Here is a 12,482-nt window from a genome sequence, read left to right as displayed (position 1 = left end):
TTGTCTTTAGAAAATGATGTTTTTTCAAAAAGCAGTGATTTCTTATTTTTGTAAAAAGTTACTTTTCAGTTGTAAAAGGCAAACATGAAGTGTTTACCCAAACACCTCAAACTCTACCTTTTAAAGTGAAAAGGTAACCAAGCACCCTTTTCATACGAGAAATTAGAGACACTTTTCCTTTTGCGAAATTATGCTCCTAAGTTATGCAATTCTTTTTTTTTTTTTTGAAGATATGTAATTCTTTTATTAGTGATGATTTCTAGCAATATGGTTTTTTGTTAGTTTTAATTTACGGATAAGGTGCAAAAATACCCCCTAAATAGTCAGGAGTAATTTTACGCTTAACGTCTAAAATAATGCAATTTTACCCCTAATTTTGGCAGCCAAGAGCAATTTATTGAAAAATTGGATCAATTTGAGAACTAATTCATAAAAATATCTTATCGGTCATGAATTTTGTCATCTATAATTCATGTGCGTCATTTTATCACTCATTAGTAATAGATAACAAACATATGATTAGGCGTGAAAATAAAATAAATATACAGTCTTTTGTATAAGTTGGACAAAAAAATTCATATATTTCGTCGAATTTATAAATATTAATCTCCATTTCTATTATAAATCATAAAAAAATATGAAATCTTTTTTTTTAGAACCAACATATATGTAATTGATGCATAATAAGGAATAAAATATTTGTGTTTTATAACAATGTTTGAAATTGACCAAACTTGTCAATGTTAGGAATAAAATTGCACTTTGCTGCCAATATTTAGGGATAAAATTACACAATTTTAGACGTTAAGAGTAAAATTGCTCTCGGCTGTAAATGTTAAGGGTATTTTTACACGTTATAAGTTGATGATTTCGGTCGTATATAGCGATATGGTTTTGGTTAGTTTTAATTTATTGTCATCTTTTGTATTGTTTTTATTTGTATAAAATAGGAAAACCCAGAAAAGACCATTGATTGGCATTGGAAGGATCAATGATTTTTGGAAGCAAATGAAACTGAATTTAGATATAGCCAATAATAGTTTTCATCGATGTCCTTAACAAACTACCTATTTTATTTTTTCAATTCTGTATGCAATAATGTTACAGAATAAAATAAAAAAAAAACTTTATCAATATGATAAATAAAAGTCATAAAAAATTATAATCAATAATTTTTGAAATGCCAATAATGTTGTTTAAAAAATGTAAAGTTTTAAAAAATTATTGTACATGTAAATAATCTTAATTCTATTCATAATATAGAGAGAGATAAAAGTCGTCTATTTCGGATTTCTATCAGTTTCAATCTTGACAAAACGGTATGTGTATCACAAACTCGATTTTTTGTTTGTCGCATGGATGAACATTCCACACCCCCTAAAAATCTCTCACCATAATTTTTTGCATAGTCATTAGAGGATATGAAGGTGGCGCGTCGTCTGGACGCGCCGTCGACTACTCGACGTGATAGGTTGACATCTAACAAGTGCATGCCACACATCGCACAACGATTAGTCTGATGCACAATACCCTCCTAACCAACCCGTGCGCCACCTAATACTCATGGAACCCACGCGTATAGGCGCGGGGGAGCCCTATATGGCGGTTTTTTTACTACCGGTTTTTGGAGACCATGTTTTTGCATTTTTTTTTAAAAAATTTTTAGTGCACATAATATTTAATTTTAATTTTTAAAATATTTTACAAATTTTGAAAAATATTTTTATTTATCCAAAATTTTATTTTATTTTTACTAAAAATCAGAAACTGTTTTTGGGATGTTTTTTAATCGATGAAATTGTGTTTTGGTTAATTAAAGATATATGTACTTTTTTCTTTGTTGCTTATGATAGTCATAGGATGATTAAAACTCCAAAAATTACTCGTTTTTATCATCGGTTGGTTAAGTTGTATGATTTAAGGTATGAAATTAAGAATTGCAAAATGAATCAGTATGTAGGTGAGATAATGTAGAGGCAATTGTGCTTCAAATTGTTAACTGCAAAAGTTGATGCAAGAATGCAACTGAGTCGGTGGTCTAGCGCATGTGTAAAATCATTCATTTGTCTTCAACAAGTTGAGGAAATGTATTTCTACACCAAAGTTAAGGCGATTGTTGAATGTTTGTTCGATTAAAAGTGACAAGAATTATAAAAGAATTATAAGATTCGTTATGCAACAATTGGGCGAGTTACGCGTTACAGCTTCCATTAGCTATTCTAAGATACAATTTAGATCTGAGGAATATCTTGGTGCACTCGGTACAAAAGAAAATTTAAAGCTTCCCCGATAGAGAAATATTTTGAGATCGTAAAATTAATCCTGATCGGAGTTAAAATTATTATTTCAATTGTTCTGGATTTTCAAATTTAAAGTTTTTTTTGGATAGTTTTTATATTTATTTGGATATTTAGTTATTATTATTTTTTAGTGTTGATTGTTGGAATACTTTTTTTTGGATATTTAATTATAGTTCATCATTTAGTGATTAAATATTTCTAATACTCAATTATATAAATTTTAATATTATTAAGTTTTAAATAATAAATCTAAAGTTAACACAAAACTTTGGTAACACTGATGTATTACTGATACAGATTTTTGACGAACGAGTTGATTTTGATCTTAAATCAACAAAAGGTTCTTTTCTAACTAAACTAGAAGGAGTGAATCCAAATATTCACGAGCTAAAACCAACAGGAATCAAGAATCCCCATTGATAAGAGGGATAACCCTAATACTTCTCAAAGAGAAAGATATAATTTCACTGACAAAAGTTACTCATTACAAATAAAGAGATGAATTTATATCATCTTAATATCCTCGGACTTCTCTATGCCTCACGTCATCAACCCGGATGCTATGCTCAACCTCTACTCGCCCATTGCCGACATCAAGTGGAATATCCTTGCGACACTTGTCAACCCACTTCATAGTGATCTCATGAATGCTTGTATAAGTTCCTCCCTTGTCTTGAGTTAATGATCTCAAGATTTCTAGATTCGCCTCTTCACTAACTTGGGCACTATACCGCAACTCTTGAGTATTCCCCATTTTCTTTACATCACCTCGGATGCCATTCCCATCCAACAAATACTCCATGAAGCTCACACTCTTCACCACAATGTTACATCTCATAGACTCCTCATAGGGTTGATGTTCCCTCAACAAACACAACATATATCTCAACATATACATTTCAACAAAGCTCAAGAGAACAAGTTCAAATTTTACCGATTGGGAGACTTGATTCTTCCGCATCATGGAGTCTCAGGTCTTCCTAGAGGTGTCACAATACATGTCCATAGGCTCAATATACCATGTGGAAGACTATATATACGATCTCTGGGATCCCATGCAATATCACGCGGTATCTTTTCCAATGGCGGACTCCCCTGAGGTTACTCTTTGAAGGACATGTATTTGTCATCTACGGAAATTGGTTCTATTTCATCACTTTCAAACTTGCTTTTCCCCTTCTCAACCTCATTCTCCTCTTCAATCCCTTTCTCGAACTCACTCTCATCATAGCCAAGTTTCCCATTTCTTTCTAGCTCATTCTCGGAATGGTTCTCCTCTCTATCAATCTCCTCACGGGGTTCATCTTCTTCATAATCATGTTCAAATTTGTTGCCCTCTTTGTTAAGAACTCATTCTTTCCCATGACCTCTCACCTCCATCGGCTCCTCCCTATAGTTCAAGCCGGTTAATCCATTTGGCAAGTTGCTCGACTTAAATGTCATACTACATCCTAACATGGTTGAACCACTAACATCTCTTCCATCACCATAGCCATCAACCTCCACACAATAAGTGATTTCCTCATTCTCCTCAAAGGGTTTATCAAGCCTAAAGTCACTCTCCCCTCTTCAAGATAAATACTATCACTTTCCTCAAGTATACAAATGAAATTCCATTCACCCCATTTGGAACTAATCTAACCTTATTATGGACTAACAAAACTAAAGCTCTTAATTTTATGCTGGTCGCACAAACTGTTTATAAATATGAAAAAAAATGAAAAGAGATAAATAATGTGTTTCATTAGGTATGAGTATGAGATGTAGATAATATTGATTCGCATGCAAATGAAATGGGCTTGGATCCAGGTTCTGTGGGTTATTAAGTTTAACCTAATTACCAGCTATATAAATACAACTAACAACCTAAATAATGTAATCTAATCATAATACAATCAGAGAATCAAAAGTTGTCTCCTTCTCTCTATACTCCACGCGTCTCACCCCTCTCTCTCATAGTTCGACATATTGTTCTTAGTTCGCATATCATCACCTCTCCTCTTAAACCACTTCAACATATGAGTCGTGTGACTGGTGATAGGAGATTGTAGTTCCCATTCTTCCGCTCCAATCTTCTCAACATATATACGTGCTACTAGAAGTAACCCGATAACTCATTTTATATTCAAATTTATATATGTTATAATTCATTCAATTATCAAGGATTGTATTATGAATTTATGATCAAACTTATCCTTTTATATTATAAAGTTATAAGGGTAAAACTTTAATACAAGTTGTAACAATAAAGGTGCATATAATTTAAAATTTTAATATGGTTACATTTAAAATAACAATTAATTACATGGTATTTTTGGAGCATAAGTTACTAATATATAGTATTGTATGTACCTGAAATTGTGCAATTTTCTTGATAAATTGGATCTTGTTAGGTATGCTTTTAACTCTCAAAGTATAATTGAATCAATTATTTTCATAAATACATAAAAAAAAATTATTTTCATAAAATACCTATATATATAAAGAAAAAATAATAATTTTATTTCCACAAAATATCTATTTAACTGATAAAAAAAGCTTTAAATATTCAATTGACTACATATTTAAGAGGAAACCTTGATGAAATTCTGTGAAATTTTGGTGATATTATTGAAATAATATGCATTTTTAACAAAAATTAGTGGTAATAAAATTCTCAAGATTTAAACTACAAATCTCAATTATAACATTTTCCCTTTACAAAATATTCAAATGAGGAATTATGGTAATTGATAATTTATTTTTATTTTTATCTATGTTTTATTTTTGAATCAATTTTTATCTATATTATATACAGATTAATTTAAAAAATTAAATACAATAGGTGATGAGTTTTTTAAAACCCAATTCATGTTTTAAATGAAAAAAAAAATTATTATTTTGTTTTACTTTATTGCAAAAATTATACTTATACAATAATGTTGTAAATCATTCTATCTCTATTATTTGACCTTTTGAAGAAAATAATTTAATCCGGAGCCTGTCAATTTATAAAAATATGAAAAACAAAAAGTCTGGTTGTGAGGATTGTGGATGGGCTTCAAACTAAAAATTGACCCTTCATAACACATGTGGTGCCACGTATTAGCCCAAAAAAAATTAATAATAATTTTAATGATAATTTTTTTCCTTTTTGTTAAATTACTTTAATCATCATCAGCAACATTATCATATTCGGATCGAATCGAGAACCAGCTAAATCTTTGGTTTGAGTCAGACTCGATTTGTTGAATTTTCAACAACCCAAAAAAACTCGGGGTCAATTGAGGCCCGGGATATTCCCGACTTTTTATTTTTTTTATCTAAAAAAATTAATTACAAAAAGAGAGTTAAAAAAGTAAAAAAAAAAAAAAAAAAAAAACTCTCATTCTTAACATGTACATCGAATATTGTCCCCTTTCTGATTATTAAACTTTATCACTTTTGATTTAATTAGATACATCGATTTTCATTTTAGTGTAACATGATTACATGCAATCTGATCTTTTTCACTTACGCTTTTTACAATGCGGAAAATGTTTATTAGTTTTTTACAATATATACCGGAGGTTTTCACTTTATAAAAAAATACTAATAAAGATGCTTAAAAAACATTTTACGACTTATATCAATTTATATATATATATATATATATATATATAATTACAATTTTATGATTTAAAATACCATTATAACGTTATAATTATAATTTTCATGTAAAAAGTCGAAAGGTTAACCTCCGAAGGGCCAAATCGACAAGTTATGCAACAAATAGCTCAAGGCCCTTCAATGCTACAAAGGCCCAAGAAAGGCCCAAGTGAATGGAATGGTTAATGCAAAAGTGAGTGAATTCCATTCCTCGATAACGCAGAAATTTTTAATTGAAAAAGAACGTTCGGAATTCTTAGATTACGCGGAAGAAACTTTTAATTGAAAGAGACGTATTAAAGGTGTCTGAGCAATCACTAATTGAATCTAATTATAAAATAAAATTAACATTTATTAATTTTTTGAAATTATTAGCTACAAAAACCATAGCTAAAGCATTATCAGTATTTTCTAATAAACATGAACCTTCTACAGAAACGTTTCAACATTGCAAAAACGTTTCTAACATTTCCTCTTCAGCTTCTCCTTCATTCTCTCAACTGCAGCTTTCAAAGTTCCTTCATCTTTGCAGAAAGTGAACCTCACTAAGTTCTTCCCATCTTCCGGGTTCAAATAAAACACGCTTGTGGGGATTGCTACCACTCCGACTTCCTCGATTAGGTACTCACAAAACGCAACGTCGTTCTCAAGCCCAAACGGGGTGTGATCGACGATGACAAAGTAAGTCCCGCTTGATGGGAATACTTTGAAACCAACAGCCTTCAATCCCTCCACTAAAATTTCCTTCTTTGCCATATAATCCCTCTTTAGCTCTGTGTAATACGAATCCGGGGCTCGTAGAGCTGTTCCCGCTGCCCATTGCATCGGGTTGGAGGTAGCGAAAGTGAGGAAAGAGTGTGCTTGTCGCACTCCCCATGTCAAGTGTGGAGGCGCTATCGCCCACCCGATTTTCCAACCTGTTAAGGAGAATGTCTTCCCTAACGAATTCATTGTTACAGTCCTCTCGTACATTCCAGGGAGCGAGGCTATCGATATATGATCCATTTCGAAGGCCAATTTATCGTAAACTTCATCGGAAAAAACCAGAACATCATTCTCAATGCAGAGTGATGCGATGGTTTCGAATTCCTCCCTCGTAAACATCTTTCCTGTAGGATTATGTGGCGAGTTGATAAGGATCGCGCGAGTGTTCTTTGAGATTGTGGACTTGAGTTCATCAATCGGAATAGCAAAATCGGGGGGTCGCAAGGTAATGCATTTGATATCAGCCCCAGCCATTGATAGTGTTGCTTCATATGAATCGTAGAAAGGCGCAAACAGGATCACTTCATCACCAGGATTAATCAAACCTAACATTGTTGCAGCAATGGCTTCCGTACACCCAGACGTAACAGTAACTTCTTTCTCGGGATCTACCTCGAGCCCTGTATCTTTCTTAAATCGGGAAACAATTGCAGAGTTCAAATCTGGAACTCCATATCCACGAGCATATTGATTCTTCCCGTCCCTAACAGCTTGAATAGCTGCCTCTTTGACAAAATCAGGACCGTCGAAGTTAGGAAAGCCCTGGCCGAGGTTTATAGCACCATGTTTGATGGCAAGTGAACTCATTTGTGTGAAGATTGTAGTTTTGAACTTCTCCAAGCGTTTCGCCACCTGAGAAAATTAAGATCAAGACGTGAGAATAAAGAACAAGAGAACTGGTAATCTGTCAGGCCAAACACTAGTAAAATTCACCGACGGCTCTTGAAGTTCGGAATCTGTTTCGCAAAAGTAACAAAAGCTACTGTACTTTATTTTCTTTTAATAAAATCACTCAACTTCACAATTCGTGTACAAAAACTCACCGAGACGTTGACATGGCACATAAGACAGTTGACTATATGCCAACTAAACACCATTTTGCACAAGGATTTTTTTTTTTTTTTTTTAAAAATTGTGGCTTAGGATGTTCCTCACGGTACACTCGTGGCTGCGACATCTTCCGTGAAAGTCACATATGTCCGGCTTGATGTTTATTTGGCATATAGTTAAAATTATCTTCCGTGCAATGTCAACATTCCAGTGAGTTTTTGTACATGAATTGACTATATTGAATGAAAATCAAATGTGAAGTTCACTGATTTTATTGAACGAAAATAAGTTTCAGTGGCCTTTGTAAAACAAACTCCGAACTTTGATGACCGTCGATGTAGTTTACTCGGCCAAACACCCCAAAGAACGTCTCCCAGGAATTCTTTTCCTGTCATTTCTGCAGCTGAAACCTCTAAAAGCTGAACAATGGTTGCTGCTTCCTCTTTTAGAAATGCATTACAGCCTTAAAATAGAAATTAGTCGTGAAGGCTTATAATCGCTTAAGTTAGATCTCGAGTTGGATTCCTAGCGTAATCAGAAAAGAAAACTCTAATTAGGAGAGGGTTCACCCAGAAGGTAGAATGCATCGACAATCGTCGAATTTTGGGATATGTTTCATAAAGATTGTTGAACTTCTTTTTCTAAGTCATTCCGACCAATCTATATACAAAAACTCACTAGAAAATTGACATCGTACAAAAAACAGTTGATTATAATCTAACCAAACACCATGCCGAACATATCTAACTTTTATGAGTGACGTGGCGGCCACGTGACACATTCTAAGCCGCAATTTCTTTTTAAAAGAAATCACACCATTATCCGATACAATACTTAATTGTCATATAATCAACTATGCCACATTAACATTGCAATGCGTTTTTACGGTTTTGATCACATTACTTTAATGACCATTTAGAATTTGTTCATTCACCGTTACATCTAGTTACATCTAGGCTTATTAGAATCATAGGATGGAGATTCAAAGCATCTTAAGGCTTAGATTTAATAAGCCTAAATGTAACGGTGAATGAGCAAGTTCATTTGTGCGTTTTTATCTATCAATTGGCCAAAGTATCTATTTTATTGAAAGAAAATGAAGTTTCATGATCTTTATAAACCCGAAACTTGAATGAACATCCGTGCAATTTACCGATCATCACCCAAAGGTTCCCTGTTCAATCCCTGATCAGCCTCCAACCAATTAATCGGATTCATTTACCAAAAAAGGTAATCAAAATTGCATCTCCAGCTAACATAACTCCCAGCTCCTAATTCGATTTCAGTTTTTACTTCAAAATCACTTAAAATCCTTATTCAATTTAAGTTCAATGCTAAAGCTCATAAGAAATTAGGGCACAGTTGATCCATCATCATGTTTTTTACTACTCAGAAATCAAAATGCACAAGCAACACATCTCAATTAGGTCATCGGATAGGAATTTCGAACAAATTACACCTAAATAAGCTGCGATTTCAGTTCCAAATTGAAATTGAAATTGAAAAAGCGAATGCACAAAATTAGCCCCAAAACAATCAAAAGAACAGACGAAGGGAACAAAATTAGGGATTACTTACTTGCAATGGTTGCTGGGTCTTCTGAGTCGAGTCGCTGAGACCAGAAACAGAATCATTTTCGGTGGTGGAGGCGGTAGATAAGGCAGACATTAGAGAAGGGTAAGAGGAGATTCTTGTTCTAAAGTTGGAAAGATGGAATATTTTGGGGTGTAAATGTTTAGAAATGGAGAAGGGAAGGAAAGTGGAGGGTTTAAAGCTTAGAGGTCTGAGCATTATTGGAGGTGTCCAAGTACATTGACTCTGCATCACAATTGTTATTCAAATTTCAGAAGAGAATGAGAGTTTTGAGATTAACTAGTTTTGGAAAATCTACTGTCAAGATCAGCAATGGAATCTTATTTATTTACATTTAACTTGTTGGATTTATGAACAATTTTGTAAGAATTAAAGGAAAAAAAATTGAGTACATATATTTTGATTGGTTGGATGTATTATTTTACAGGGGTGGAGATATGGATACAGTGTTCACATGTATCCTGAATGACCAAAACATCATAAAGTGTAGATTTAATGCGCATATATCTAATTTGGTCATTCCGGATCTAAATGAACGGTACTTATGGAATGTTAGGGAGAGTCTCAGTCTGGCCTTTAGAACCATCTCTACCTATGGTAAATCGGGAATTTAGAGTGCATGATGATATGAAAGAAGATTTTGGTTTAGAACGATGTAAAATGGGATTTAAAAATAATTGTTCTAAAAAATATAGTTAGATTTTATATCGTACAAAAAAAAAAATTAATTAACCTCCTAAGCAGAACATTCCTGTATTCAACAATGTCTATCGATATGATAGAAAGTCTTTTAGCACCATAGAAGTGTCCAAGATGGGTTAGGAGGATTGAGAGGTGAGATCGGTTCGGTCCTATTCAGAGATCTAAAAATCTTTATAATTGTACTTAATGTGAGTCAACGACCATACATTTCTAGGGTGTTGAAAGGGAAATATTTTCCATTGTGTAGCTTTCTTGAAGCCCCGGTAGGCTCTAATAATCCTTCTTAGGGATGGCGCAGTCTGATCAGGGAGAGATATCCTTAAGCAAGGGCTAAGATGGTAAGTCGGTAACAGGAAATCTATTCGATGTTTCAATGATCCACGGCTCTCCTTCATATATGGCTCGACCTAGACAACGGGATCAGATTTTCTGTATTAGCGTTCATCAACTGATCAATCCAGACACAGGTATATGGAATAACAACTTGATTAAGGGTTTGTTTGTTGATGAAGATGTGGAGCAAATTCTCGCTATCCCTATAAGTACCACCGATTGCTCTGATACTCTTATTTGGAATTTTTCCAAAACGGGAGAATACCTAGTTAAATCTGGTTACAGAGTGGCAGCCTCACTGAATCAAGATTCATCGACCAATCCTCAAATGGATCTGCGGACATGGCAGCAAATTTGGAAGGTTAATGTTCCCAATAAGATCAAGGTTTTTCTTTGGCATTTAATCTCAAATAGTCTTCCTACCAACCCAAACTTGGCAAAAAGAGGTATCTCAGTAACACCAACATGTCCATTCTGTGATGCTACTAAAGATACAGTCCATCTATTTTTCAGTTGTGATCGGTGAGATCAGAAGGTCTTATCAATTGCAACATTGCGGATATTTGGAGGCTGATGATTAACATTTATAAGCAAGAGAATAGGTTGACAGAAGATTTTCCACGGATCTGCTTCCTCCTCTGGCAACTGTGAAAAGGGAGAAATTAAATGATTTTCAACCAGAAGGTATGGAACAACAAAGAACTTATCGACAAAGTTATTATTCAATCGCGGGAATGGTTTGACTCAATTGCCTCTCTGCATCGGAATACAAAAAACCCATCCATTAGTGCTAATATTCCATCTGTGAGTCAGCAAGTTCTTTGTTGGTCCACACCATCCAGGGATTGGGTAAAAATTAACGTGGATGGTGGTTTCAATAACAACTCTTTGAAAGGAAGTGCAAGTATTGTAGCGAGGGATCACTGTTTTTTATATATCACAAATAAAATATGATTTTATGCATTAATTTATAATTTCTAAATCCCAATTCATAAATCTTAAATCCTAAAAAGTATATTTTAAACTTTTAATTTATAAAATCCAGTTCTTAAAAATAGATTAAAAACAATAATTTTTAACATTATTTAAATTATATTTGACAATTGAAAAAATTTAAATCTGTTTATTTTATGTAAATTTTCCAACTAAATAGTAGTATTGGGCCAATAAGTTTTGTGTAGAAAAGCGCAAATAGAAGCCCATCTCCAAACCCATCAGATTGGGGGTTCGAATCTTTTCAAAAATAGATATTTAAACTCAGGGAAAATTACCTAGAAATTCATCTTTTAAAAACTATTTACAACTATGTCAAATCATAATTTTAGATTATGTCAAACTAGTAAAATCAGTAGTTTTAATATATTTTAAGGATTGGAATTTATAAATTAAAAGTCTAGAATATATTTTCTAGGGTTTATGATTTATGAATTGGAGTATAAAATTTTTAAATCATGGTGTAAAATCATAATATATAGAGAATAATAACATATTAAGAATTAAATTTGATGATATGACTTAGTTGTAATTTTATACTTAATTACGATATTCATGTAATTAAAAAGTATTTTAATAGAATATATATATATATATATATATATATATATATATATATATATATATATATATATATATATTGAAAGAAATGATAGATATATATTTAAATATAAATTATTATATAAACTGGTTTTGATAAATAGCAATTTATGTGTAATTGTAATAGGATCAGTAAGGATATCCAAGAATATTTTCATCGTTAGTAGAAAAATCATTAACGAGTTTTAATATGTCCTATCATGAAATTAATATTTATAGCGATCATTGTGAAAGCGTGTTACAATTAATAGTTTTTTTTTATAATGGATTTAGTTAACGTCGGTTACCAATAACTTGGTCAACACGCAATTGATCGCATAGTTATAATGTTTTGTTATTTATGTCTGTTAATGAATATTTTGAACAATTTAAACTCTCTTAGTTCCCCCGTACTAAGGCACAATATTCCATTTATTTTTCTAGAATATGTTTGTTTTTACGGAAAAGATTTACATCATGTAGAAGAGTTAAAAAAAGAGTTTTGAGAATAAATACTCATTTTTTCGAATAATCCTTATT

General features: G+C 32.6%; 1 protein-coding gene across 1 annotated transcript; it reads right to left on the bottom strand.

Annotated features, from left to right (window-relative positions):
- Positions 1-6,255: 6,255 nt before the first annotated feature.
- LOC136200864 (uncharacterized) lies at positions 6,256-9,628 on the bottom strand. The gene is made up of 2 exons (XM_065991350.1): positions 9,321-9,628; positions 6,256-7,544 (listed from the first exon to the last, which is right to left on the bottom strand). Exons 1-2 carry the CDS (start codon positions 9,564-9,566, stop codon positions 6,390-6,392), a joined length of 1,401 nt encoding a protein of 466 aa, XP_065847422.1. The 5' UTR covers positions 9,567-9,628; the 3' UTR covers positions 6,256-6,389.
- Between the last annotated feature and the right edge of the window lie 2,854 nt (positions 9,629-12,482).

This window comes from Euphorbia lathyris, chromosome 7 (assembly GCF_963576675.1).
Source record: "Euphorbia lathyris chromosome 7, ddEupLath1.1, whole genome shotgun sequence".
Taxonomy (NCBI): Eukaryota; Viridiplantae; Streptophyta; class Magnoliopsida; order Malpighiales; family Euphorbiaceae; genus Euphorbia; species Euphorbia lathyris.
Note: the sequence above shows the minus strand (reverse complement) of the source record. Positions and strands in the feature narration are given on the sequence as shown.

Bases quoted from the DNA above. Each gene is read 5' to 3' on its own strand.
- LOC136200864 (XM_065991350.1), bottom strand. From the start codon at position 9,566: ATGCAGAGTCAATGTACTTGGACACCTCCAATAATGCTCAGACCTCTA. The intron at 7,545-9,320 runs GTAAGTAATCCC...TAATTTTCTCAG, and splicing joins AGACCCAGCAACCATTGCAA to GTGGCGAAACGCTTGGAGAA.